The sequence below is a fragment of the Dendrobium catenatum genome, unplaced genomic scaffold (genome assembly GCF_001605985.2).
Source record: "Dendrobium catenatum unplaced genomic scaffold, ASM160598v2 fragScaff_scaffold_1374, whole genome shotgun sequence".
Classification (NCBI taxonomy): Eukaryota; Viridiplantae; Streptophyta; class Magnoliopsida; order Asparagales; family Orchidaceae; genus Dendrobium; species Dendrobium catenatum.
The window spans coordinates 481,103-508,335 of NW_021319836.1; the positions used below are offsets into that span (position 1 = coordinate 481,103).

Sequence of the window (27,233 nt, forward strand, 5' to 3'; positions counted from 1 at the left end):
GTGATTCCTGTTCACTTATATGCTCCCTTTTAAATTTATTTTTTTTTTCTGCTCCTATCCCTAAAACTTTTATGAAATCTGCTCCTTTTAAAAATTTGCCCAAAATAATAATAGAAAATATAATTATAATTCATAATTTTAAAAACAAAGTTGTAAAAAATATTTAAAAATTATATTATAATTTCTTATATTAAAAAAATTATTAATTTTCTTATAATTTCTCATTTTTTATCATTTTATTATTGCAATTTCTTAAATCATAATCATTTTCTCTTTCTAATAAATGAGCAGCCTCGTGAGCCGGCTCGAGCTCGTAGAATAAAGCTCGAGCTCAATCTCAAACTCGATTAATTCCTTAAGCTCAAACTCAAGCCATGGTGACTTGAGCTCGACTCGACTCGTTTACACCCCTAGCATTAATTGTCGTTGTTAGATAAATGGAATTTAGAGTTGATCAAGCTAGAATTACATTTTTTTAATTCAAGTCAGAACATGTTAAATCAAATGCTAAATCTGGAGGTGTCACAAATCTCCCCTCATCTGAAAAATATTATCCTCGATATTTCAAAACTCAGATCTCATATCACAAATAAATTAAGTCACAACTATCTCATTTAAGATTTTTTCTCTCAAGTAGCTTCTCTTTTAGTTCTATTTTTTTAGACTTTACTCATTGGAATATGCTCATTTCTTAACTTTATAATATTATAGGCTTAGAACTCTCTCTTGTTGTTCCCTATAGCTCAAATTCAAACATACCTCTATGCCTTCAACAAATATTCTATTTTCAAAATCAGATTCCTATTTCCTCAAAAGTGACATGTACGAACATATGATTCAGTAACTGTAGTTTCTAGGCATACTTTCTAATTTTTTCAATAATTTCAAATAGTCCAACATACCATGGACAACTTTTTTCTTTGTCAAACCAGCTAATGTCACTACAAGAAAATGGGTCAATAGCGACAAAAAATTTAGAGACAAAAAAAATTGGTCGCTAAAGATATCTTTTAGTGACCAAAAGTAAGTGTGGCCTCTAAATAATAAGGAATCTAGATATTAGCTACCAAAAAGAAAAATTGGCTGCAAATTTTGTCACTAAAAGTCAAGATATTTATTTTCCACAAATATATGCATGTCATTTTAGTGACTAATTATTCTTTTTAATTGTATACATAATACATCTATATCTATACTGCTATTATAAAATCCGTTTGAATTTCCTTCCAACTTAAATCTTAGCCATCCATTTTATTTTTTTTTAAATTATATGGTCCATTCATTATATTTTAAGTAATTAATAAATTTAGAAATTAATTTTAATTGTGCACATTAATTAGGTAAATTAATGACGCCTATGAAATTGCAACAAAATATATTTTTAATCTTCTTAAAACCCGCTTCAAATTCCTTCCATCGAGTAATTATGAGCATTATTTGAGGTTTCATACATTTTATAAATTAATTACGTAAGTTAATTACGCTTATGAAATTAAAATAAATATTTAATCTTTTCAAACCCCGCTTCAGATTCCCTCCATCGAGTACATGATTTTGCGCTTCCTATCCAAAACCGCGATTTCTCTTGCTCAGGCTCTTCGGTTTGCCCTAGACTTCCCACTGTTCGCCGTCTTCTCCGCCGATAGGGTCTCCACAGAAGGGTTTCTTCAATATTTCAGCCTCTTCAACTTCTATTAAAACGGTTCTTCTTTTCCACATCTATTTATTAGTAGAATTCCATAGTAACATTTTCTATTTCGGTTTTCGTTGCTTCGTCTACTCGCATCTAGCATGATCGGTGGAAGGCGAAACGACAAAGTCACTCAAATCACAATTGTGATTCATTTCAATTTCGGCGTTCCAATCCGTTTTCATTACCAATCCACTTCATCAGCACTTTGTATACCCAATATTCACAGTAAAAGCAAGAAGACGAAGCATCATATACGTTGGATGGTTGAATCACAAATGTTGGCATCTTTGAAGTTCTATCGGCAGCTTCAGGTGCTATAAAATACAGATAAGATTGGGGATTTCATTCTAGGTCTTATAAAACTGAATATCTTACCTTTTGATAATTTGATAAAACTGAATATCGTGTGCTTGTCCTTCAGAAACTGTTGAGAAAGGAATCCTGGAAGGGTGAGTTATAGAATGATGTAATCAAACCCTTGCACTTATTATGTTTGATTAAAAGCCTCAAAGAACAGTTATCAGGTAAATTACTTCTCTACAGATGTTTTGATGATTGCAGCAAGTAAGGCAGGAGTAATCCCGTTGTGAAGGGCAAGCTTGAAGCTCTTTTTGGGGCAATTAACTATCTTGCATAAAAAATCACTTTTTTTTCTAAAGCATTGGCCTTCTCTATAAAATTATACTTATATGAATCAGATTATTCTTTCTTTGAAATTCTACAGCTAGAGCAATAGATTATGGAAGCAGATGGGTCACTCCAATGATATAAATTTAATATTTTTCAAGGTTGGATTTGGTGGACGCAGGTGAACAGAAAAAGTTTACACTCTATTTATCTATTTTTCTACTTAGCTTGAGTTGCCCATGTTTTGATCCCTTATGGCCCACTTGGCTTTGGAGTAAGCATCTCTTCTGCAATTTATTTTCCTTCTTATATGCTAGCTATTCAAAATTATTAATTCTGCCCTTCCATTTAGTTTTTAATTTACAAATTGGTTATAGGGGCAAGTAATTGTGCCTGAAGAGGAGTGGGAAGAATTTATCTTATTAATTCTATATGTGCTTTTATTATTTTTAACTAAATAAATCTAATTAACTTCTTTCCTCATAGGCTAGTGAGAGTGACCTGGAAATTTCTATTTAACTTTTTTTCTTTGAAGTTATATTTGTGATAGCTGGCTTCTTGGTGGGCCTTAAATTTGTCTGTTCTTTCAGTTCACAAGCTTTCAGTTTTAACTTTTGCTTTTCATTGTTCTCTTCTGACATCTGATTTTTTTCTTTAGGCGACAATATATCTCTGCCTAATCTTCTCCATTTCTATTTTTCATTGCTTTTCCTCAGGTGGTTTTAGTTTTCTTGGAAGGATAAAATTCTCATTTAATCTTGTTCACAGAAATAAGTGTGCTTTTCCTTTGGTTTTTTTATTTTCATTCTCGTTTAATCTTATTGTAAAAAGCATCTTTGGTGATGAAGTCCAACCAAAAGGAATATATTATGAGGGTCAATGCAGTGACTGCAGCACTAACATGGTAATCTACGAATTAGAGAAAGAAATCATCCTTCTCTCCCTACACTTGCGGAGAAACATAACTATGAGAATTCACACATGCAATAAGATCGGGATTTCACTAATACTAATAAATATTCTCAATCTCTAAAGCAAGGGTGCTTCAAAATGACCTTTGAGTTTGTGTTGGACACATATCTGCCTCCAACATAGGTTTGTCACGTTTTAAAGACAATTCATGCAAGAATTATAGTCAAACATAAGCAAGATAGAAGTGACACAGTAGCCACCATTTAAGCAATTTTCTTGTTTAGTAGTTTTTTTGTCCAATTCAGTAATATATTTGTTTGGTTGGGTATTATATAAAACCCCATGACAATTCCCATTCAATATTTTACTTATAGTTTCTGTAAAATATATGAAAGAAATGATTGTTCAATTTTTATTTTTAAATTTTTTTTTTGTAATATGATTTCACGCAAAAATTTTTGTAGGTAAAGATTAATATATTCATTGAAGATTCACATGTGAAGGATTGTGTGATGCACACGATGAGTAGGAGATTTTCTGATTTTCGCTCGAAGGCCTATATAGATTATAAAAAGCTTGGTGGTGGAGTGTTAGCAAGAAAGAAACCTTACAAAGAGCTTACTGAGAGACCAAATGATTGGATTTGGTTGTGCAATTTTTTTGACTCAGAAAAATTTAAGGTATGACTTTAATTTAAAAGAAAGTACAGAGCAATAAACACTAGATAATTTGTTCAAGAACTGCTGTTATTGGGCTTGAAGACTTCCCGTTGCCATTTTGCTTGAGATTTTGAAGTGATTATTTCTTGTGGTCTGCATATTTTGCCCGTGATATTATTTGTGCATCCTGTGGAGCTATATATGCATACATTTATTTTTAATGCTTATAATAGTCTATGGGTGTAATTTGTTTAGATTATGACTTGACATCATGTTGATGCTTTTAATAGTTTAGTGATAATTTAAATTTTAAATAATAAGCATCTTAGTTATTTGTACCTTGCTAGTTGAGTTTTTCCTACTGTTTCCATGCTTATTAGCTATGTGATTTGGGGATGATATCATGAAGGATATGTTAAATCCGAGCATTCATTTCTTAGAAGACTACAAAAAGAAGCATCCTTCATAAGTTGGGCATCAACTTATGGATGTATTAAAAGATCGAATTAGTTAAAAGCCAATCGTCCTATCTTTTGGTCAATACTGCTGGTGGTAGTGATTCATGGATCTCATCATTGAGATTGAATAGGATATCATCAAGAGTATACACACACGATTGTATTATTAACCAAACATCATATGTGAGAAATTAAGGTCCCATAAGTTGGATTGTCGAATTAAAGTTTATTTGTTTCAAATTTAAAATTCAGGATTAAGATGATTCAGCTGGAATTATTTTGTAGATTGAACATATCTAATTTGATATAATAAACGGGGGTTCTTTTTTGTTTTTAATGAAGTTTTTTAAGTAGTGGATTAGATGTCATCTTTCGATTTTCCCAAAGTATTGAAACTATAGTTGCCTTCTCTTTTACAAGAACCATAGCAATTGTTCCTTCTGCCTTGCTTGCTTACTGCCGGTGTTGCGTTGCTAGTTATTGTTGATTTTTTTGCCTTTTGTTTCTTGTGTTTTATATGGTAGTTGTTTTTTTTGTTGTTATTCTCTCTGTTTCTGTTGACTCGCTCTTTGTGCTGACTATCATCTACTTGAACCGTTACTATTTGCAACTTCTTCAAAAATGAAAAACAACCTCTATTTTGCTTTTGCAATAGTAAAAAATAAACGAGCGGCAGCATCCGACCCTCATCATAACTTTTATATCTAAAAATATATGTCAAAATTTCATGAATTTATAGGGGCATGTGATTTATTAGGTTGATCATTTTGCGACTAATTTTTATTTTGGTCGCTAAAGGGAAAATGTAATAAATAAAATTAATTATTAAAATTACTAAATAGCATCCAAATAAATATTATTAGCGTCTAAAAAAATGGTCGCTAATAAGTCCAATTTTAGCGACCAATACCAATCAGTCGTCGCTAATTTAGAAACCAAAAAAATTTTTTGGTCGCTAAAAGCCTCAGCGACGAGGCTACTGCGACAAATCAGTGACCCAAATATTTTTGGTCGCTATTTGCTTTAGCGTCCAAATTGACATTTTTAGCGACCAATTTTGTTGGTCGCTAATTACCTATTTTCTTGTAGTGTGTCTTTCATTGGGCTAATCTTTACATATACAAAAACTCTTACTTGAAACTTTATAGCCTGATGTTTAGCATCAAAATACTATTGCTGCCTATTTTATACAACTTTTAATCTATCTATAATTAGATGAATTGTATTAGTAGTGTCATCAACCAAGGCTGGTCAAATCAAATTTCTTTCACCCACATGTGTCCAAGATAATGGTGTACAACACTTCCTACAATACATAGCTTCATATGAAGCCATACTTATGCTTGGTAGTACCAATAAGCAAGTTTGATCAAACGAATAAAATCCTCCGAGCTGCCACAAAAATTTAAAATATATAGCCTCAAAAGTTCTTATAGGTCATATATAGTGTCTTTATCCTACAAAAATTTTGAATTCGCGTGAAATGTAGCACTGCGGCGCTAGATCTGAGCACCGTGGTGCTAGGCAAATAACAATTTTTTATATAAATTTCACTCTAAATATCTATGCTATTTCACCCTATCCCTACCTCACTGTTTACTTAGCCAAAAACTAAAAGAAATTGATGGAGAAGGGGGGAAGAAGAGAGGAGAGAGAAAAGAGAAAGAGGATCATTAGGGTCTCTTTATCTGTTGTTCCTTTTACAAATATTATTCTAAGTATTACAAGAAACTATCCTCTAAGTCCTGTTTTCGATGATTTTGTTTCTATAAATTTTATCTTTCCTAAATCTATAAAAAAAATATATATTATCTTCTAATTTTATAAGCTTTTACTACGTAACTTTTGATATATTATAGACTTGATCATTATGAGCTATATGATATGATTTTATTATATTTTCGTTAGCTATAAACATGTATATAAATATTTCTATGAAATGATTAGGAAAAATGTATATTGAAAATGGGTTAAAGTGATGTATTATAATTTGATATAATAATACTGAAATATAATATGTGCTGAAATAATTAGTATGACTGATATATATATATATATATATATATATATATGCAAATGTGATATTGATTTGATTAAAAGAATGTACAGAATTGATCCGACTGACATGATGAATTGATTGATATTTGATATATTAAATGATGATCCTCATTTGATACCTTTAAGACTTATTGATTCATTAATTCATTAATTGGAGTCATAAGGAGCTAGAGACTGATTGGGTTATAAGAAGTCGGGGTAGTTGATTCATGTGATTCAAGAGAAGTTATAAGTACACTGATTAGGAGTCATAAGTGCATGAGCAAGATAACATCATCTGAATATCTAATAGAATACTGATTACTGATATGAATTACTGTTACAATTTATTGTTACTAAATATGGATACTAGAACTGCTACTATTGTATAATTGATAGATGAGAATGATTGAGTGACTTGGCTAAATGAAATTGATTGTATGATAAAGGCATAATGTTGATTGATACAAGTAATTAATACAAATAACATATATTGATTTATAGATTTCTTTATAAGATTTATATCATACTATTTTTTTTTTTATCTTGCATTAATTTTAGTTGTAAGATTTTAATTATTTTCTACGCTTTTACGCTTATTATGTGGTTTTATATAATTTTAAGTAAATGTAAGAAGCCTACAGCTTGAGGCTAAGTGGTAATGTTAATTTGATTCTCTTTCAAATTTTCTAGTTTATGTATATTCTTTTATAACTTATGAAGGCTATTTTATATATCATTTTGGAACTTTGGATGTAAAATATAAATTGATTCGAGTAATGTGAATTATATTTTTTTAATAAAATTAATCAACTCTAAATGTTAAATATATTTGATTATAAATGTTAAAAAAATGATTATAAATGACTTTTGACTTTTGTTAAAATTAAGAAAGAAATAAAGGAATGAAAAGAGAAATAGAAAAAAATTCTTCCACTTTAGATCTTGAAGAGTGACACATTAGATGTTGAATACATGAAAATCTAAAAGACTTCCTACTCATAGCATCTACTACCACATCAACCTTATCAGATTGATATTGAATAGTCATATTGTAGTCTTTAATTTACTCAAACCATCTCTTTTACCTCAGATTCAAATCCTTCTGAGTAAATATGTAGTTCAAACTTTAATGATCACTAAAATCTCATACATAACATCATACAAGTAGTATCTCTAGACCTTTAAGGCAAATACCATAATAACAAGTTTCAAATCATGTGTTAGATAGTTCATCTCTTGTGGCTTCAACTATCTAAAAGCATAAGCTATAACTTTATCATCATGCATTAGAAAAATATATTAGAACTTTTAGTGAAGCATCATTATGTTGACTTGGTCAACCAGGTTGACCCCAGACTTGGGTCTGGACTCAGCAGACCTAGTTTGCTCCATTAAACTTAATGGGAGGGGCCTTGGGGCCTGGCTCGATCAATTTGACTAAGTCAACCCCATTGACCCAAGGTTTGAGTGAAAAAATGGTCAACAATATTGAAATAAAATCATCCATAAAAATTCTTTTATTTCATCATTAAAATATGTATACACAATTGGAGTACATAACTATACACAAAAGCTAAAAATTTGAATAATAAAACTTTTAATGACTATATATGCAAAAACCAAATGAAAGAAATACCTATAGACTTAAATCCAATTTCTGAAACTACTAATCAACAAGATCCTTCCCTTTCTCAGACTTTGAAAACACAATGCAAAACCATAATGAGCTAAAATAGCTCAACAAGCCACAAACACCGTTCTAAAATTTTAAACACTTTTCTTATTAAATGTTTTCTAGAATATTTAAATGTAATATAATAAAGCGTTGGGCTAGACAAAAGAAATAAGAGCATGGCGGTTATCCAAAAATTTAAATAATAATATTGAGCAATTGAATAAACTGAAATTCATTGCAGAATTAAGCATAACAGATTTCTCTGGTTCCATATAGACTCTAAAAAATTTTTGGCCCCTTATGACTCATTTCATGCTTATAGCACTAGAACATGCTCGCATGCACCAACATATGACATTTGTCCACCGAAACATACCTTATAGGCACATGAATATGTTGTATAGGCACACTCCAATATTTGTGATGCAAGAATTAGTATTGTCTTTGATGTCTCTAAAATCATTTAATATATGTTGAAATCAAGGCAAAAAATTAATTTATCATGATAGTACGTAGGAGATGATCCAACTCTAATCTTTACTTCTACACACAAAAACTTTTTTATCTTTCCTGTCATTAATACTTATATCTACTGTAAATATATATACCCCTCCATTGCCTGACTAAAAATCTTAAGATTTTTTTCCTTAAGTTCTAAGCATAACAGATTTTAAATTTTGGTAATTTCTGTAACTTACTATCTCAACAATTCAACTAGATTTGGCGACACGATTTTAACTGAACAGGCCTACAAATTTATCTAAAACATGCTCATGTAATGGAAATCATGATTCATGGATGATTACAAGTCTAAGTTGGATAAATTTAGCTAAGATATTTGTGCTACACTACAGGAAAATCGTATGTTAGCCAAAATAAAAAAATCTTCGAAAAAGTCATTCCGGCACAAAATAGTCTGCCACGGGATTCAAACCATGGTCATCCCACTCTCAAGTTCCCAACCACCGCGCCGATAAGGCAAAATTGCTTCATCTATTTTTTATTATATTTAAATTATATGTTATTAAATATAAAAAGTAATCATAAATTTAATTAATTTAATGTTATTTAATAAATTTATTTTAACAATGAATTATTAATTATTAGTTTAATTAATTTAATTTAATAATAGTTAATATAAATAATTTTATTTGACAATAAGTTATTAAATTATTTAACTTAATTTAATAAAATAAATATTTATTATAGTCATTTTTTAGAAATATTTAATTTTCGTCAAAAATTTTGTTGGAAAGCCGATCAAAAAGTCCGCCGGAAATTCGTAGGAAAATTCATCAAAAATTGTCCGTCGTTAATCCACCGAAAAATCCGACAGAATATGTGAGGAATTTATTTCCGTAAGAAATGAGCTATTTTATGTAGTGCTATCCCTTTCACATTCTTTCCAGATCTTCTTATGCCTAAGTGATTTCAAAATTAATAACTTGGGATTAAAGATTCTAAAATCCTGATCAAGACTTCTGATAATTCATAGATGATCTCATAAAAATTTCTATTTGGAGAGATGGTCGTCCACTTAATTTTGATGTTTCACGACCCTTCTTGAAACATAAACTACTTTATGATGATGATTTTTTATTTACATAGTAGAATGTTTGTCCAATCAAATTAAAATAAAAGTATATATATATATTTTTTATTGGGAATGTCTTTTTTACCCATGTCATATTTTTAATAAAATTTCACTTGAAAATTTAACCAATATGCAAATTTATCATAATAATATATTTGTTGTTGTACAATGCAAGTTACAACAATCATTGATGAATTATTTTCAGCTCACTCAGAGCTTCGCCCTAGCCGCCTCCCTCGAGTCCTATCGCTTCATCGGCTCTGCTCGTTGTGCCTCTCGATGCGGTCATCACGCTAAGAAAAGTTTTTTCTCTTCTTCCACACATCTTCTCTTCACATTTATGGCTGGCTTTTGGGATTCTTTCACCTGATTTCCCCCCTTTGACCGCTCCTACGGTGGGATGGCAGTTAATCGGCTGAATGATCCAAGTTTTTTGGATGGGCGAACAAAATCATGATCTTTCTTAGATGCTTTATCCAAATCCTCTACCCCAATGGCTTTTCCTGAACTGAAAATCACTACCCATCATGGTTTACCTTCATTATGGATTTTGGAGGAGGAGATAATTGCTCTGGCGGCTCCATTAGAATTTGCTTTATTGGAAAATTTCCAAATCGTAGACCTACACTTGATTCATTTCATAGATTTTTCTTTAACCTCAAACTCAATGGCAATTTCTCTGTTACTGTCTTGAATCCTAAGCATGTGCTGATAAAATTGGTTAATGATTAGGATTATAGTAGATTTTTTCACAGCGTTCGTATTTTGTGAATAATTGCTATATGAAACTTTTCAAGTGATCACCTTATTTCGATGTTAATGTGGAATCCTATGTAATCCCGATCTGGGTTTCTTCCCCTAACCTATGACCCCATCCTTTTTCTCCCGATATCCTTCGCGGATTGGGTTGTTTGTTTGGCCAACCCTTAAAAATCGATAATGGTACTTCCATTGGCTCAAGGACTTTGGTTGTCCGTGTCCTAGTTGAGCTTGATATCACCAAAAACTACCCTGATAGGGTGTGGTCCGTGTGGATTGGTCCTAATAAATCCAGGTACATACAATAAGTTGAAATGAAGGAGTCCGGTCCTTTTTGCGGTATTGCAAATCCCTGGGCCATTCAAAAGAGAATTGTCGTAGTCTTCACCCCCATTTAAATGATGCTACCGTGAATGTACACCACCTTGTGATTGCTCGTGACATGACTACCAATGATTTTGGTTCGAATGGGTGTTCTACTATTGTGCCTCTAAAAATTGTGAAAACCTTGACAATATAGCTGTGAATCCAATATTGACTAATGTTGGTGACGTAGCCGACCCATCTGATGCCAATGTTAATTTGGTTACTAAGGGCATTACTAATGCTATGGATGATAAACCTGCAATTGTTCTTGCTTCAAATAGTTTAAGTAATCATTTAGCTATTTCACCTAATGTGAATTCTAATGAGCAATGAGCAAGTGTAAGTGATGGGAAAGTGCTATCTATTGATGTTGATTTGGGGTGGCAGGGAAATCTTTCAGTCCATACTAATGCTTCTCCTTCTCCTCAAGATGGTTTGAATGTCTCTAATATGTTACCTATAATTAATATTCTTGTTTCCCCTATTGATTTGGATGGGGGGAAGCCTCATGATAACAAAGATCGGTCAAATGCCATTATTATGGTTGAGGGGATTTTTATGATGATAACAATTTGAATGCTGTTACAGTTAATAATAATTATTTTTCAGCTGCTTTTGGCAAGAAAAAGAAAAGTTAAAAAAAAAAATGAGGGATCAAAATTTCAAATACTCGATTGGCAAAGCTTCTAGATCTATAGCTTCCTCATAATGCTTGCAATTGTTGTTTTATTGGTGGGTTGATTGTTGTGGTGGGGGTGGTGCATATTATTTTTTTTTCTTTTTGGTTATTGGGTTGTTGATTAGCCCTTTTGTTCCTTCTGTTGTTCTTCTGGCTTGTTCGTGGCTAGATGTATCATTCACGTTTTATTTTGATATTTTTTATGCTCTATTTTTCTGTAGATTTTTGAGGATTTCCAAGCTTCTTCTCTGGCTGCTTCTTTGGGGCTTGGTCTGCTTTTGCTTTTATTCTATCTATTGTAACCTAGTAAGGTTTTTCAGCTTCTCACATTGCGATTTCAACTTATTTAATGCGTAGACCCTTATTTAGGGTTTTATCAACAAAAAAAATGCAAGTTGCAATAAGTCTCTATCCCACTACAAGAGATCAACTACATAAATCTTTTTTTCTCCATTATGTCATATTAAGAGTTAATTTATCATTTAAATTTAATAAGAAAAAATTATTTCTTATATTTTCTAACCAAACATTATTAAGTCTCCATATGTCTTTCTTAAAATAGTCCGTATCAAATACATCTATTATCCTAATCGGATCATCGGAAAGCTCATGTTTATGTGACCAAACCATTTAAAATGACTCTCTAATCTTATCTATCGCTAGAGCTACTACAACCTTTTTCATGTATATACTAATTTCCATTTTCTCCAACAGTAAAATCACTCATTCACCCGAGCATCCTCATCTCTGCAACACTTAATTTTATGCTTCTTTTAATGGTCAACATTATGCATCAAAAAGTATTGCAAATCTCAACAACTTATAAAATTTTCCCTTAGCTTTGAGGGGGTACTTTCTATCACAAAACAGACCCAATATTACATTTATCCACTTCAACCATCCAACTTGAATTCTGCTAATAATATCTCCTTCTATTTCACCATTGCTTTAAACATTAACCGCAAGATATCTAAAGCATCACTTCTTTTAAAGACTTGATCACCCAATATCATAATCACACAACCAGATCTATTACCACTAAAATTAAACTACATAACTGAGAAAAAAAAGGTCTGTAAGGTGTAATAATACTCTTTAAAATCTAAATATATAATGTCTCCATACAAATATCCAGCTCTACCTTCAATTTTTTCTACTCATACTTTGCTATCAATGGCTTTACAATCAAACCATACATAAAAGCTATCAGAAATTGCTTGTTCTATCTACTAAAGAGCCTTCTCCCTCTCAACCTGTATAGTTACATGACTGATATTATACTCCTTTCTGATATACCCAATCACCTGATCCAGAACATCCTCAGAGTTAGCTTCTGGTTTGATTGTAACATGGCAAGCCAACAAAACTTTGCCAATGGTGATAGCCCATATGTGCAGCTCATGAACCGCCACCACCCCCTCCACTTCGCACATTCCCTTCTCGAGCTTCGTTGCGTCGATCTCTCTCGGGGTGCTTTCCATTAGCACCGACAGTATGTTACGAAGCATGTTGATCGTGGTGATCAGAACAATCAATGAAAACAATAGTGTGCAAAGCAGATCCACCATCTTCCATTCCGGCTTGCACCATATGATCACGCCACCAACCATCACCCCAATGCTCTGAATTGAGTCGCCAAGCACATGAAGATAGGCACTTCGGACATTAATGCTTTGCTTCTTCTGTCGCTGCGATTTTCTCTCATCATTTTCAGCTGTAATGTTGATGTCGATGCTGTGGCTGTGATGTTCACTGTGAGCTCCATGGCCATGGCTATGGCTATGGCTATGGCTATGGCTATGGTCATGATTATGGCCGAGCAAGACGACCATGATGATGTTAACAAACAAGCCAAAGGCTGCAACTGCGAACATCAATTTGCCATGAACTAAATTTGTTCCATGTATCAGTCTCATTACAGCCTCATACAATATGATACCAGTTAGGAGCCATATAAGCTGGATGGAAACCAAAGCACCAAGAATTTCGATTCTGTAAAATCCATAGGATTGACGAGGAGTTGCTTCCCATCCAGCTGCCCAAATGGAGAACAAGGAAATGGCGAAAGCCGCGATATCGGAAAGGAGATGAGCTGCATCTGTGAGAATTGCAAGGCTGTTTGCTTTGATGCCTCCAACAACTTCTATGCACATGAAGATCATGCAGAGAAGAACTGCTATAAATAGCTTTCTTATAGAAGCTGACCTCTCCTTTGCATCTTTTGACTCCCTGACTGAATTAGATAAAGCACAGGTAGAACCTCCACATGTCTTGATGTCTGCAGAGGTTGGCTCAGCCACTTGCGGTGCTTCGCCAATTTCAGTGATCGAAGATTGCTGCGAGCACTGTGGTTCCATCTGCAGAGTGTGAGGAAGAAGATGTGAGAATCAATATTGACAAAAAAATCAAATATACCATACAAAGGCCTACTGGCTCTCAAACCCTCCTTATCCTTCATTTGTCCTTGCAAATGTGGTTAGAGAAATGCTGAACACTTACAACAATAGCCTACCTCAAACCAGGAGGTGCCTGCTTGAAAGTTTATGAATTAACTCAGGATTCTGCCAATAGATTTTGTCACCTAACATTTTCATAGTGGATGATCATTATTTCTCCTCTTTCAATTCTTCAAATTCTCTCAAACCCTTTTCCGCTGGATGGCCTCTCCATGGATCACAACATGGATAACCAACATTACAAATTTTATGAATGCTCTTAACCTAAGCTGCTTTCTTTGACTCAGGATAATCAGAACAGGCAAGTAACGTGAGAAAATTCATCTCATAAGCCTTCCACCAATATGAGCTATTATTCTGTGCGGACAATGGACGGTAACCGTCCGGTTAAGCGCCGGGCACCCAGCGGTATCGAGGGGTACTGAGCTTGGTACCGAGCAATGGGGTGACGTGACGTATTTTTATTGGTCTCCGAATGCCCTCAAGACTCCGTACAGAATAATAAATCCCCCCAAATAGGGTCCAAAGAACTATGAAGCACAAACAGGGACATAAGCACACATACACGACACGACATAATTGCAAAAAGGGAGATTTACATACATACCATTTTATACTACTCTATTTATATATTTAACACCTAACTTTAATATTACATACATACCACCCATAGTTCAATTTCATATAAAATATGAGTGGTAGAAATGAAATATATAAGTGGTAGGAAGGAAATATGAGTGGTATATTTGATATTAAAATAATATAGGATGGTATGTATGTAATATTAAATTTTTGAGTGTTAGATATGTAAATAGGATGATATAAAGTGGTATGTATGTAAATTTCCCTTGCAAAAATTAGCACAGACATATCATAAACATATTTTTATTCATCATTGATTGTTAGTATGAATTACATAATTTCTACTATTCTCTACTAAATAAATCATAGGATGAAGTATGATGAAATATTAAAGTAGGTTGTGTTAGAGCATTAGAAGCCGAGAAAACATTCTTCCTTTAGACTACCTAAACTTTTAAGATGCTAAAGCCTGCTTCTGGATAATAGTTATAAATTAGACTATTTAGAACTCACTTGAGCAATTATTACGTCCGGTCAACTGAACGCCTTCAAGGCCAACAACTACGTGCCACATCACCAAAAACTCGGTATTGAGCACTCGGTATTGCTCGGTATACATTCGGACCGTTCTGTTTTTGACTGGATGTAATAATTTCTCGTGTTTGTTAGAGAGCCTTACCCTACTATTGATCTTAGGTGCTTAACTTCTATGAAGATGTGGGATTCTTCATCTTCAACTTCGACGCAAGGTGGAAAAGCAAGATCAAAGAGGGGGATAAGTCTTCAATTTCAACAAAGGAGGAGAAGAAAAGATTGAAGAGTGGGAGGCGAAGTTTTTCACTATGGCGAAGGTGAAGAAGCACAATCATCTTCAACTAAGGCTATGGAGAGGCGAGATAGAAAGAAGGGGATGCAATACAACACGCAACTATGGAAACTCTCATAATAAATATGGTTCTAAAATTTGAGTAACGAACCACTCACTTACATGTAACCCTGCTTCTCCTCCTTATGTGACTAGCTAGGCAATTCCCAAAAAAAAAGAGAGACCTTTGAAGAAATGCAACTCATAAAACAATGAATGAAACCGAAGGAAAATCAAGCTAGAAATCGCAACAGCAAAAGATCCAATCTTTTCAGAAGAAACACAATGAGAGGAAAAAAAAAACAGAGAGATCTTTTTAGGTACCTCTCGACAACGAAGGCCAGCTGAGCGCCTCTGCTCTGTTTTCGCAGAAGAATATGGAGAAGGGAAAGAGAGAGAGAGAGTCCTTATAACCGCAATGGAAATTTTTCCTTTTTAGAGGGAAAGAGGAAAGTGGGAGTACGGGGCACGGATGCATATAGGCGGGAGAATAGAGGCGTTGGAACAGAGCTTTAACATTAAAAATTAAAAAATAGGATGGTGCAAGCCTGCAAGGAAATAAAAAACCAAATAATTCCGTCTTTATATATTTTATTTTATACTACAGATGTAAAAAATAATAAAAATAACTAAATAAAAACAAAATTTAGGGTTGTCAAAATCAAGTGAGATTCAGGTTCAACCTGAAACTGAACCGGCACTGTATGACCAGGCCCTTTTTTTTCTAACGGGTCGATTTTTCAAAATCGAACCCAATGTAGGTTCGGGTCAACCCAAACCAGACTCACTTCGAGTATATTTAACTAATTTTTTTATTCAATTCAATTAATTTAAATCTAAATTAAATTAAGATAAGATTTACTTCAATCATTTGAAAATCAATCAAATTTAATTCAATTTGGACAACTTGATTTATTATTTTTTGAAAATAATATTTACTTATTTCATAACAATTTTTTAAAACCCTCCTAAATTACTTAGTAACAGATCAAATTGTGTTGATATTGGATTTCTACGTCAACACGAACCCGAAGTTTTTGGATCGGGTCAAATATTGACACCCCTAACATAAATGTCTATATAAATAATATTAAAATTATTATTTTTAAAACTTTGACAAATTTTTATTTATTCATAATTTTGATATGAAATGCATTTTATTTTATTTTATTATTTGGAAAACAAAAGTTATTTTCTATAAATTTTTTTTTATAGCAATAACATTTTAAAGCACATGATACCGTTTCGTCATGACATCTGTATGCACTTTCAAGGCACCAAAATGAGAAATAATTTTATTTCCTTTCTACTACGGTAAGTTAGCGCTTCGAAGGATGCTTTCTCGCTTTGCTTTGTGGTGGGGCCCACTTTTCCAGTTTGTTCAAAAATCAAAAGTTTTAAAAAAAGCAGAAGAGTTTTTCGGTTTTAAATTAAAATAATATTTCAAAAAATAAATTTATGAACTACCTATCGTGCAATTTAATTTTGGTTTGTTTGAGATTGATTTCTTATGATTTAAAAAATTTGTATTCAAAATTATTTTAAAAAATAATAAAATTTTTACAAATAAAATCTTAGAGTATTTATATTTTTCATTTTGAAAAAATATATTTTTAATTATAATTTTAAAATATTTTTTAAAAAAGAAGAAATCTTAAATAAACTGTCAGCCAAAGATATATTATTTTTTATTAACTACTTTTCTTAGTATATAAACAGTCAAAAAATTATTCCAAATAAAATTTAATTGAAGATCGCTTAAAACAAAGTTTATCAATTCGTGCAGAGGGTGAAACAATTGGAAAATTTGATCATTTGGTTGATTTGGATCAGCTTTGAAATGCATCGAAATTCGACGCATCCAAAGTTTTCATTATAAGTGGAAATGACGGGTTAGCAGCGGGAGCTAGGGGGGTAAACGAGTGGAGTCGAGTCGAGTATTTGTCTTATCAAGCCTGACTCGTTTAATACTTAATGAGCTCGAGCTCGAGCTAGATTAGTGGGCTCGAGATCGACTCGTTCAGAAAATATCAAGCTCGAGCGCTCGTTTGAAAAGCTCGAGCTTGAGAGTTGAGATCGACCTCGTTTGAGAAGCACCAACGCATGTGATGCGTATTATTATATATATAAATAATTATATCGAGTAGCTTGATAAGCTTTCGAGTCGGGTTGAGCTCGAACTCGAGCTCGTTTTTCATACGAGCTCGATTGTAGGCTCGAGCTCAAAGCTCGATAAGCTCGGCTCACGAGCTCGTTAACGAGTCGAGTTCGAGCCGGCTTGGCTCACTTACACCCATAGCGGGAGCTTCTGGCGAGGCATTTTTCTAATTCTAAGTATTTTATAAGTATTTTTTTTTAGACATTTAGATCAATTAAGGCAAATACATATACATCACATACACAATACTCAAACCCAAGACCTCTTAGATTATAGTCAAATCTTCCAAACAACAAATCAAGATGAGCTACGTATAAGTAATATTTCACTAGCTCTAAAGTTTCCAAACAACAGACCAAGATGAGTTGCATAGAAGTAATATTTTACTAGCCCTAAAAGCTCCCATACTACAGATCAAGATGAGTTGCGTATAAGTAATATTTCTCTAGCCCTAAATATCCCAATGCTTCATTTGACGACATCATAATTTCATGGATTGTACTAAAAAGTTATTTTATAAAGCAATAAAAAAATTGTCCTCAAGATGCCTAAACCATTATAATTTCATGAAGTGTCTAGCATAATAGATTGAGGCTTCATTAGGGATGGCTTTCCTACTGCTTCCTAAATCAATTTTCTAGTACTATTGCATCTTAGAATGTTCGCGGCAATAGAGAAGTATAAAGTTTAATGTCTTAGCGTTGTTCGAAGATCCAGCACGCAATCAGATAAGAGAGATATTGTAGCATTCATAAGAGGCACCAAGATTTTTATATTGACCCAGTTTGAATGAATCTACTATTATTTGCAATTGATTAAAAATGAGGACCTTCCTTGAGGGGAAGGTCTTGCTTGATGTACATTATATGGAGAACATTATATGGTTGGAAAACAAAGAATAATTGTTGACTTATTTGTTTGATCGGAAGGAACATAATCGGTGAGTGACGAAGGTCGGAAGGATCATCTTCTGACGACGAAAGTCAGAGGGACTAAAGACAACTGTAGTTGGCGGTCAGAAATCCGGCTATGGGGCGGAAGTACGACGTTGGTAGAAGTCCGAAGGAAGTACCGTAACAGGTGGAAGTCCGACGCAAGGCCGTAAAAATCCGACGACGAGTGCAAATTTTGCGTCGAGTAGAAGTACGATGAAAGTCTGGTGTCGGATAAAACCTTGGTGATGGACAGAAGTCTGGAGTCAGGTAGAAATCCATCGACGGGCGGAAGTCCGGTGTTAGATAGAAATTCACGAAAGGCCTACGATGGATAGAAGCCAGGCGTAAGGCAGGAGTCTGGCTACATGTGGAAGTTCGGCGTCGGGTAGAAATCTGGCAACGGGCAGAAGTCTAGTGTCGAGAGGAGGTCCAACGACTGGAGGAGGTACGGTGTCGGGTAGAAATTTGGCGTCGATCGATAGCCGGGAGGTGGTCGAGGAGGAGTCTAGTGAAAAGAGAGCTCTTACTTCTCTTTTTTCCTTCTCCCTAATGAAGAATGAGGGGCCTATTTATAATTTTTTTAGAGTTGTTTGGCCAGTAAATAAGGAGGAGAACAGGTGCAAGTTGAGAGTGATTTGACTGGACGGCTGATGTTGATCATGGTGTGTTTATTTGAGATTTGAATGTCTTAATGATATGAGAATTTGACGATTTTGGGCTCGTTGGATTCGTCTGGTCGAGGCGCTCAATTCGACTATAAGCATCTCATGTTTGGAATCCGTTTGGTAATCCAAATTCACTCTAGGTCTTTGATTTAGACTCATTTTAGCTCGGATTGAGTCGAATTTAGTGTCGTTGGGTTTGTATTTTAGAGACGTTCTGTTTGATTGTAAGTTTGTTGAAATCAGAGTTCAAATGATCTCCTATTTAATTTTTGAAGTTTCTAACTTAATTTTTGCTTCGAGATTTGTGCCCAATCAAGATAATTTTTTGATGATATATCAAGTACAAAAATTAAAAATTTTGTTATAAAATACTGCTTAAAAAATACTAATAAAGTCCTCCCAAACGAAGCTCAATTACTCTAATGTGCTAAGTACTAACAGGCATATGATCATACGTTAATTTTGAATATTATATTACATTAAAATCAGTATATCAGCAGCAAAACGCATTAACATTAAAGGAAAAAAAATGATAAATAATAATAAACAAAGCTGCAGAGGAAAATATGCTAAGATTTGTTCAACCGCCGAAAGTTATTTACTTTCATAGCTTCGCATATCTAATTAATGTCTTTAATTGAGAGAGATGATTGATAGCATCTCAATCAATTATGAAAACATGCAGCCTCCACAGGAATTAAGCCCTCCAGATTTTTTTTAGCGGCTATTTAAAAATATTCATATTGATTTGAAATAAAATAAATATAATATAATATTTTGATGTATTTAAAATTTATCATCTAGTTCATTTTTAGTATATTTGGAACTCCTCCGATTTGGGCGAGTTTCAAATACACTGAAAATTCAATGCTATTGTTGTCCGCTGCCGCCGCTATGAACCAGCTAACAACAAACACCCGCTGCCACCGGCCCCCATGTACTTTTCAGGGATTTTGAATGAATATCCTCATTGAACTTTAGATGAAATGAGCTATCCTTTGGCCTTATAAGGCTTGTATCATTTAAGATTTTTAGATAAATATAAATCATGTATCTTTTCAGGCTTATGCCTTCTAAAAATTTGAAATAAATAGAAATCATGCATATATCTTATAAAGCTTATACTTTTTTTATCAATATTATAAATGAAAATGTTGCACCTTCTAAGGCTATTTAAGTCTACAGTATTAGTCAATATTGATAGTCAAAACTCCCCCATCAACTTACCAAGGTGAGATGTTTAATCATACATTATTAGTACTCACCTTTATTTAAAGCTCAACTTCCAAACCAAACCTCAATTTGATGAGAGATTATACCAAACCTCAATTTGATGAGAGATTATTACGTGTAGAATTCGGATGTATTTAAAGGTCAATTCAGACACACCATATCATCCTATATATTATATATTAGTGAAAAGTCTGAATTGACATTCATATGCACGCAATAATTTTTTCAATTTGACGAGGCGAATTATTACGTCCGGTCACCGGACGTCCGGACATCCAATCTAGACGCGCCACATCACACTGAGAGTTAGTATATTTGAGTGACGTGGCGCGTCTGAATTGATGTCTGGACGAATCCGAATACCGAACATACTAATTTACCATTTGATGGAGTCTTGATATAGCTTTTAATCCGGACTCTTACGTATCTTGGAGATAAAAAGGAGAAAAAATTTTCACATGACATCACATGATTGCAGTCCGGACGCCCTCCGGATCCGGACTCCGCACGCACAAGACCCGATCATTATCATGATATCCTCTAATCTTCCTTGATGCCAAACTCTCCGGTCACCACCTCAACCATTGTCGTTGCCACCATTTCCAACGCCGTTCCACCACCACCACAACCGCCGACTCCCTCTTCCCACTTCCTCGCCGGGCTCCGGAAAAGTACACGCAAGGTGTTTGACATGGGTCTCAACTGCGAAGCAAAGCGCGACGAGGGCCATAAAACGTCTGGAGTATGAGATGAGTGAGAAGAAGAGGCCATGGTGGGTGCTTGGCGACTCCGGTGAGTGGAGCTCCGTCGCGGCACAAGCCGACTCTCTTCTCGTCACCCTGGGAGATTCAAGAAGGTGAGAGCCGTTCAATATCATATTTCCCCTATGTCGGACAGCTTTGATCACTCAGATAGCAGCATATCAATATCATTGTCGGATAGCATGGTGGCGCCACTGACCTTACGATTTAAATTGGATGGCTATGATGAGGTTGCGGATGAGAATGGTGATGGAGGGTACAAATGCAAAAGAAAATTTCATTCATTTGCATTTGAAGAGTATGCTTAGGGCATCTCAAACTGAAAATTTTATTTTTCACGTAATTCATCTCCAATCGAATTGTATTTTTTTCTTCTTTTGGGCGCTTCCTACGAAGGTAACAATCTCTCTCCTATTTTGCTCGCTTTCTTCTCTTTCGCAATCGTCTTCGGCAACCAAATTTTTGGTATAGGTGAACAGTCCGACGTCAATATTAGTGTCGCACTATTTACCTACCAAATTTTGGTGTGAGATTTGGAGTTTAAATGCGGCAAATGGCGAACGACATACGGTGGTATGAAGTTTGGTTGGAGATTGCCTTAGAGAGTTTACAATGATTGTTTTCCTTTCAAAGACCATTTTCTTACATATCATATTTAATTGAATTTTAGGGCTCATTTGGTTTTTGTAATAGAAGAAAAGATGATTTACATGCATAGCATTTAAAACTAGTATTATTTATCATACGAAAATATATATTTATTCACATAACAAAATAAAGGGCCATAAGATCCCGGACTCAGCAAAAGGGAAGATAATCATATTTTTAAAAAAATCATCCATCTTAATGGTTACTAGATTAACCTTCCAGCAAAAACTAGTTGCTAAACTAGCTGTTCAAAAGAAAAAATATGAAAATGCCCAAACATCATAGTCCAAAAAATACTCAAACCACCACATCTAGTTAATCCTGTGTTGAATTTTGGGCAAAGAGATCCAATTAAAAACTTTAGCTTGAACCGAAAACCTGATCCGATTATAGATGGAATCCTACGAGCTAAATTTATTATCCATTTTTCTACAATTTCTCTCTTTCCAAATAAAATAAAAAGTACATCAAGTATAAAGAAAATAAAGACTTTTGTCATCTGTATTCCACTTCGAAATTCAAATAAATTCAAAAGTTTGAATTAAATTTGGTCTAAACATAAAGAAATTAATATTAGGCACAAACTTAGAAATAATCTGAAAGGAAAAGTCACATTCAAAAAATAAATGTCTATGACTATCAATCCCACTATTACACATAATACAGTTACTAAACACTATAATATTCCTCTTAATAAAAAGATCTATCATTTTTAACCCATTCAACATAGTCATCCAAGCAAAACAAGAGAATCTTAAAGCATAATATTTGTGCCAAACATAATTAAACCAATCCATCTTATTAATATTAATAAAGAAAAAAGAATAAAGATTCTTAAAAACAGGCAACTTAAACATATCCCAAGAGATCGAAGAAGAGACCTGATTAAGAATCAAAATTTTCAAAATTTCCTGAGTAATATTATCTGGAATATAACTGGAAATAACCCAAATACCATTATCAATCCAATTACCCGCCTTCTTGTTATGTAAAATAGAAGCCTCATGAGAAGAAAGAATATCCTGCATAGCATTTCCTTTAATCCACGGATCCCAAAAAAGAGATAACTTACTGGATTCTACCAAATTAAAAGAGATATTATCTTTAATATCTCTAGCAATACCCCATAGTTCTTTCCAATATTTAGAATCTTTATGAGAGCAAGGCTTCCAACAAAAGATATACTTATATTTAACCCAAATCGCAAGCAGGCTCATATCATTAACAATCCTCCAAATGAGAACAGTTAAATGCAAGCCTTAAAGCAACCAGATTAGAAATCCCAAGCCCACCCGCTTTCTTAGGCTTGCAAACATCCTTCCATGTAATCATATGGATCCTTCTAACATTAATCTGACCATAAAAAAGAAAATTAGAACAAGCTTTTTTAAAAAAAATTGAAGCATATTTTAGGTAAAGAAAGCCCTCTAATCCAATATGAAATAATATTAGAAATAGTAAAATTAATATATTGCACTCTACCAGTAAAAGATAAAATTCTAGTTTTCCAACCGGCAAGCATATCCATAATTTTATTCATTAGAGGTTGAAAATTAGAAATTAAAAGCCTTTTACAAGAAATAGGAAGACCTAAATATTTCAAAGAATTTTGGGAAATAGGGATTCCCAGCATATGACTAATATCTTGAGTCAAACCACAATTTTTAGAAAAAATAATGGAACTTTTACCTTGATTGATCAAAAGCCCAGAAAAGTTATAGAAATAATCAAGAATCTCATTTAACTTATCAGCATTCCTAATAGAAGCTTTATCAAAAATTAGAACATCATCTACATATAATAAATGAGATATGGAATTATCACCAGCCATAATACCTTCAAAATTTACCATATTAGACTGATCCTCAAGAAGATTCGAAAACGCATCCATAACAATACAAAAAAGATATGAGAAAAGAGGACATCCTAAGAAGAACCAAAGAAACCATTAAAAGCACCATTAAGGATAATAGAGAATGAATATCTTTAATGCACTCTTTAACCCAAGAAATAAAAATAGGAGGAAAACCTTTTTGAGCCATCCTATTAAAAAGAAAATCCCTAGAAACAGAATCAAACACTTTATGAATATCCAAATTGGAACATAAGAATTTCTCTTTATTCTGACAGTTAAACCCTCTCAACAATTCCATAGCCAGAATAATACTGTCAGTAGATATCCTTTTCTTTATGAAATCAGATTGATTATAATGAATAATCAAGGGCATAACATCATTCTTTCTTAAAGCAAGAATTTTAGCAATAGTTTTATAAAACACACCAGAATAATATTATCATACATGATTGAGTAAGGCTATTTGCACGGATAAATTCATATATGTATATATATCGAAGCTGGTCTGAATGCCTATTTGGCCTTATGCAAAATCAGAAAGAATCAGTTGCAGCCTTGCAGGTAGTATTGATGTGTGCACAAAATCCTAAGTTTTAAGATTTAGGCTTCGTTTGGGACAGATTTTTTACTGCTTTTTAAAACGAAGTTTTAGTACAAAATTTTTTATTTTTGTACTAAAACTCCGTTTTAGAAAGCAATAAAAAAGCCGTCCCAAACGAATAGGCTTCATTTGGGACGACTTTTTTATTGTTTCTTAAAATAATTTTTTAATACAGAAATTAAAAATTTGTACTATAAATCTGTTTTAAGAAGCAGTAAAAAATTCATTCCAAATGATGAAGCATTAATATGAGATTTTATTTTGGGAGTTTAGCATTATTCAACATATTTTATTCATGAATTGAGCTAAATTAGGTTTTGTTTGGAATAACTTTTCAACTTGTTATGTGAAAAAAAAAAAAATTAGAAAAAATAATATGTTTGTAACTTGTAAGCCAATTTTTTATGGCTATTTTAAAATTTTACTTTTAAAAGGCGGTTTTTGAAAAAAAAAAAAATTTTGAAAGAAAGAAACTTAAGAAAAGTTAAAAAATAAATATCTTAAATTGTCCCAAAAAAAAGTCTTATGATTTGTTTGGTATTGCTACAATAGTTTATAAATTTTATTGTGAAGTTACTATAAAGAACATAGTTTAGCTACTATGATTGTAAAAAGTAGCTTCCATCACAGAAATTTTTGAAAAATAATGAGAAAACATTAAAAAAAGTAGTTATATGAAATTTTGGTTGCTATTTAAAATACTATTGTCGGGTGACAGTGGTTAGATGATCATATTCGAGTGATGGTGGTCAATAGATCGTAGTTAGGCGATGGTGATTAGAAGTCTTTAGTCGGGCAATGACGGTCGAATGATCATAGTCGAAAGATGGTGTTCAAAGGCATTTGTTGATCAACAATAGTCGTGAGATCATAGTTGAGCGACGGTGGTCGAAAGAGTTTTGTTGGACGACGGTGGTTGGGGGACCGTAATCAATCAACTATGCTCAAAGAAGCTTAGCTAGGCGACAATGGAGTAATCGGGCAAATGTTGTCAGGAAACTATAATCAGGGGATGTTAGTCTGAGGATCATAGTCAAGTGGCAGTTGTCAAAGCGCCATAGTCGAGCAGAATATCGAATGACCATAAACAGAGTGACGATGGACGACATAACATAAACCGGCCACTATGGTTAGATGACAAAGGTCAGGAAAATTGGTTTGTAGGAACATAGTCGGAAAATTGATGTCAAATGATTGTAGTAGGGTGATGTTGGCCAGATTTCAATTGTTTGACGATAATGATCATGTCGCAGTATGATGACAATAGTCGGGCGGTGATCCAATAGTATTAGTCTGATAGTGGTATAGTGGTAATCCGATAGTGGTGGTCGGGGTGGAGCTCCTAAATTATGTATATCTCTTTGCTCTCCTGAGTCTAAAGCCAACATCTAAGCTCCCATTAAAGAGTGGATGCCTATTTATAAATGTCTATAGTTACATACCCTGCCAATATAAATAAAATCTAAAGCACTCCATCAAACAACTCGAGTTTTCTCCTCAATCATAAACAGTTTGTTTAATATTTAAGTGTATTAATGATGCAGAATTAGATAATTTTAGACTTGTTAGATTCTTCTTACTTATATTTAAATTTATCTAAAATATCTAAGTTATATATATTTTTATGTGTCACTATAATTTTACATCTTAAAATTTTAAGTTTATTCTAATAAAAATTAGATAAGTATTAGGGAAACGTGCGAGTCATCCAACAGTAAAAAATACTGCTTTCTCTAGACTTTTTTTTTATTTTTTTATTTTTTTATTTTTATTTACTTTCTCTAGACTTTTTATAACTGCACGCAATGCTCAACCTTATTATCATATTAACTAATAGAGACGTTGTTGATTAGTTAACAAATGGTTGACACTGTCAAATTTGTCATCTTAAAGTATACATTAAATCTTATAAAAGTATTTAATGATAATTGAATTTAAGATCCTAAAAAATATTTTCAATTTGGGGTAAAAAAACCATTTGTACTTTGAATTAATGATCTTCAAAAATATTTTTATTTGGTTAGAACCATTTATACTTTAATTTAATGATCTTCAAAAATATTTTTATTGGCTAAATTGAAATAATCAATATGTAAGTATGCTTATAAAAGTGTTATTAGGTTTCTAATTATATTTTAAATATTTAATTTTAAGTTTAATCTCAATCAGAATAATTTTAATAAATTTGCCGAAATAGAAATACAGATAATCACCAAATAAATTCTTTTTTTATTATATTTGCATCAAAATTATGCTCGATTAAAGAATTTCATAATGATGCATCAGAATTTTATATGTAATAAAAATTAAATATTTAGACCTAAATTCTTATATCAACATGAAAAACGTGCTTTAATTCATATAAATTATTGTATTTTTCAAAAAAAGACCTGAAATTTTTTTTTTTTTTTTGGGTTCTCACCTGATAGCAATATTCGTTGCTATTTGAATTAAATAAATTTAATAAAAAAAAATAAAAAAAATTTAAATTCATTATTTGCTTGCAATTCCTTTAATCATAGTAACATTCCATACTATAAGGCTATATTAATTTAGAAAATGCAAGATTTTATGTACTTTGGACATTGCCTTCAGCTTCCATACTATAAGACTATATTAAAAAAGATTAGCTTTCCTTAAGGATCATAAAACTTTCTAAATTAACAGATTATCAAAAACAAAATCACAAGAACAAACACATAAAGTTCAACACTTTTCTCCTTGATTGATCATTCAATAACAAGACGATGATAAACAACTCATACATAAGATAGTTTATTTCAGCAGTGAAAGAACAAATAATACATATAATCCCTTAGATTCGGCTTATATCACGACCAAATATTAAGGTTGTAAGCCAGTTTATGGCCACATAGAACCTATTCCTCCAACTCACAACTCGAGTTAAGTATGCAGACCTCCAAATAAACCAGCTTACAAAACCTGCAAGTGACAAGCCCTTGGCCTCCTGGAACAAGTTGTCACACAACATTTTATCACAAAAATCAAATT

At 32.9% G+C, this 27,233-nt stretch overlaps 2 protein-coding genes across 2 annotated transcripts in view; both read right to left on the reverse strand.

The window, feature by feature from the left end:
• Positions 1 to 12,543: 12,543 nt before the first annotated feature.
• Positions 12,544 to 15,823, reverse strand: LOC110102420 (metal tolerance protein 1). The gene is made up of 2 exons (XM_020830756.2): positions 15,690 to 15,823; positions 12,544 to 13,819 (listed from the first exon to the last, which is right to left on the reverse strand). The coding sequence occupies exon 2, from the start codon at positions 13,817 to 13,819 to the stop codon at positions 12,692 to 12,694; it is 1,128 nt and encodes a 375-aa protein (XP_020686415.1). The 5' UTR covers positions 15,690 to 15,823; the 3' UTR covers positions 12,544 to 12,691.
• Positions 15,824 to 26,921: 11,098 nt separating this feature from the next.
• The window catches only part of LOC110102416 (internal alternative NAD(P)H-ubiquinone oxidoreductase A1, mitochondrial), a 40,993-nt gene continuing 40,681 nt past the window's right edge, over positions 26,922 to 27,233 (reverse strand). The window contains exon 8 of the mRNA XM_020830749.2: positions 26,922 to 27,189. Coding sequence (XP_020686408.1) covers positions 27,037 to 27,189 — 153 coding nt within the window. The 3' untranslated portion in view covers positions 26,922 to 27,036. The remainder of the gene's footprint in view (positions 27,190 to 27,233) is intronic.

Excerpts from the sequence above, each read along its gene's own strand:
- LOC110102420 (XM_020830756.2), bottom strand. The coding sequence starts at position 13,819 with ATGGAACCACAGTGCTCGCAGCAATCTTCGATCACTGAAATTGGCGAA.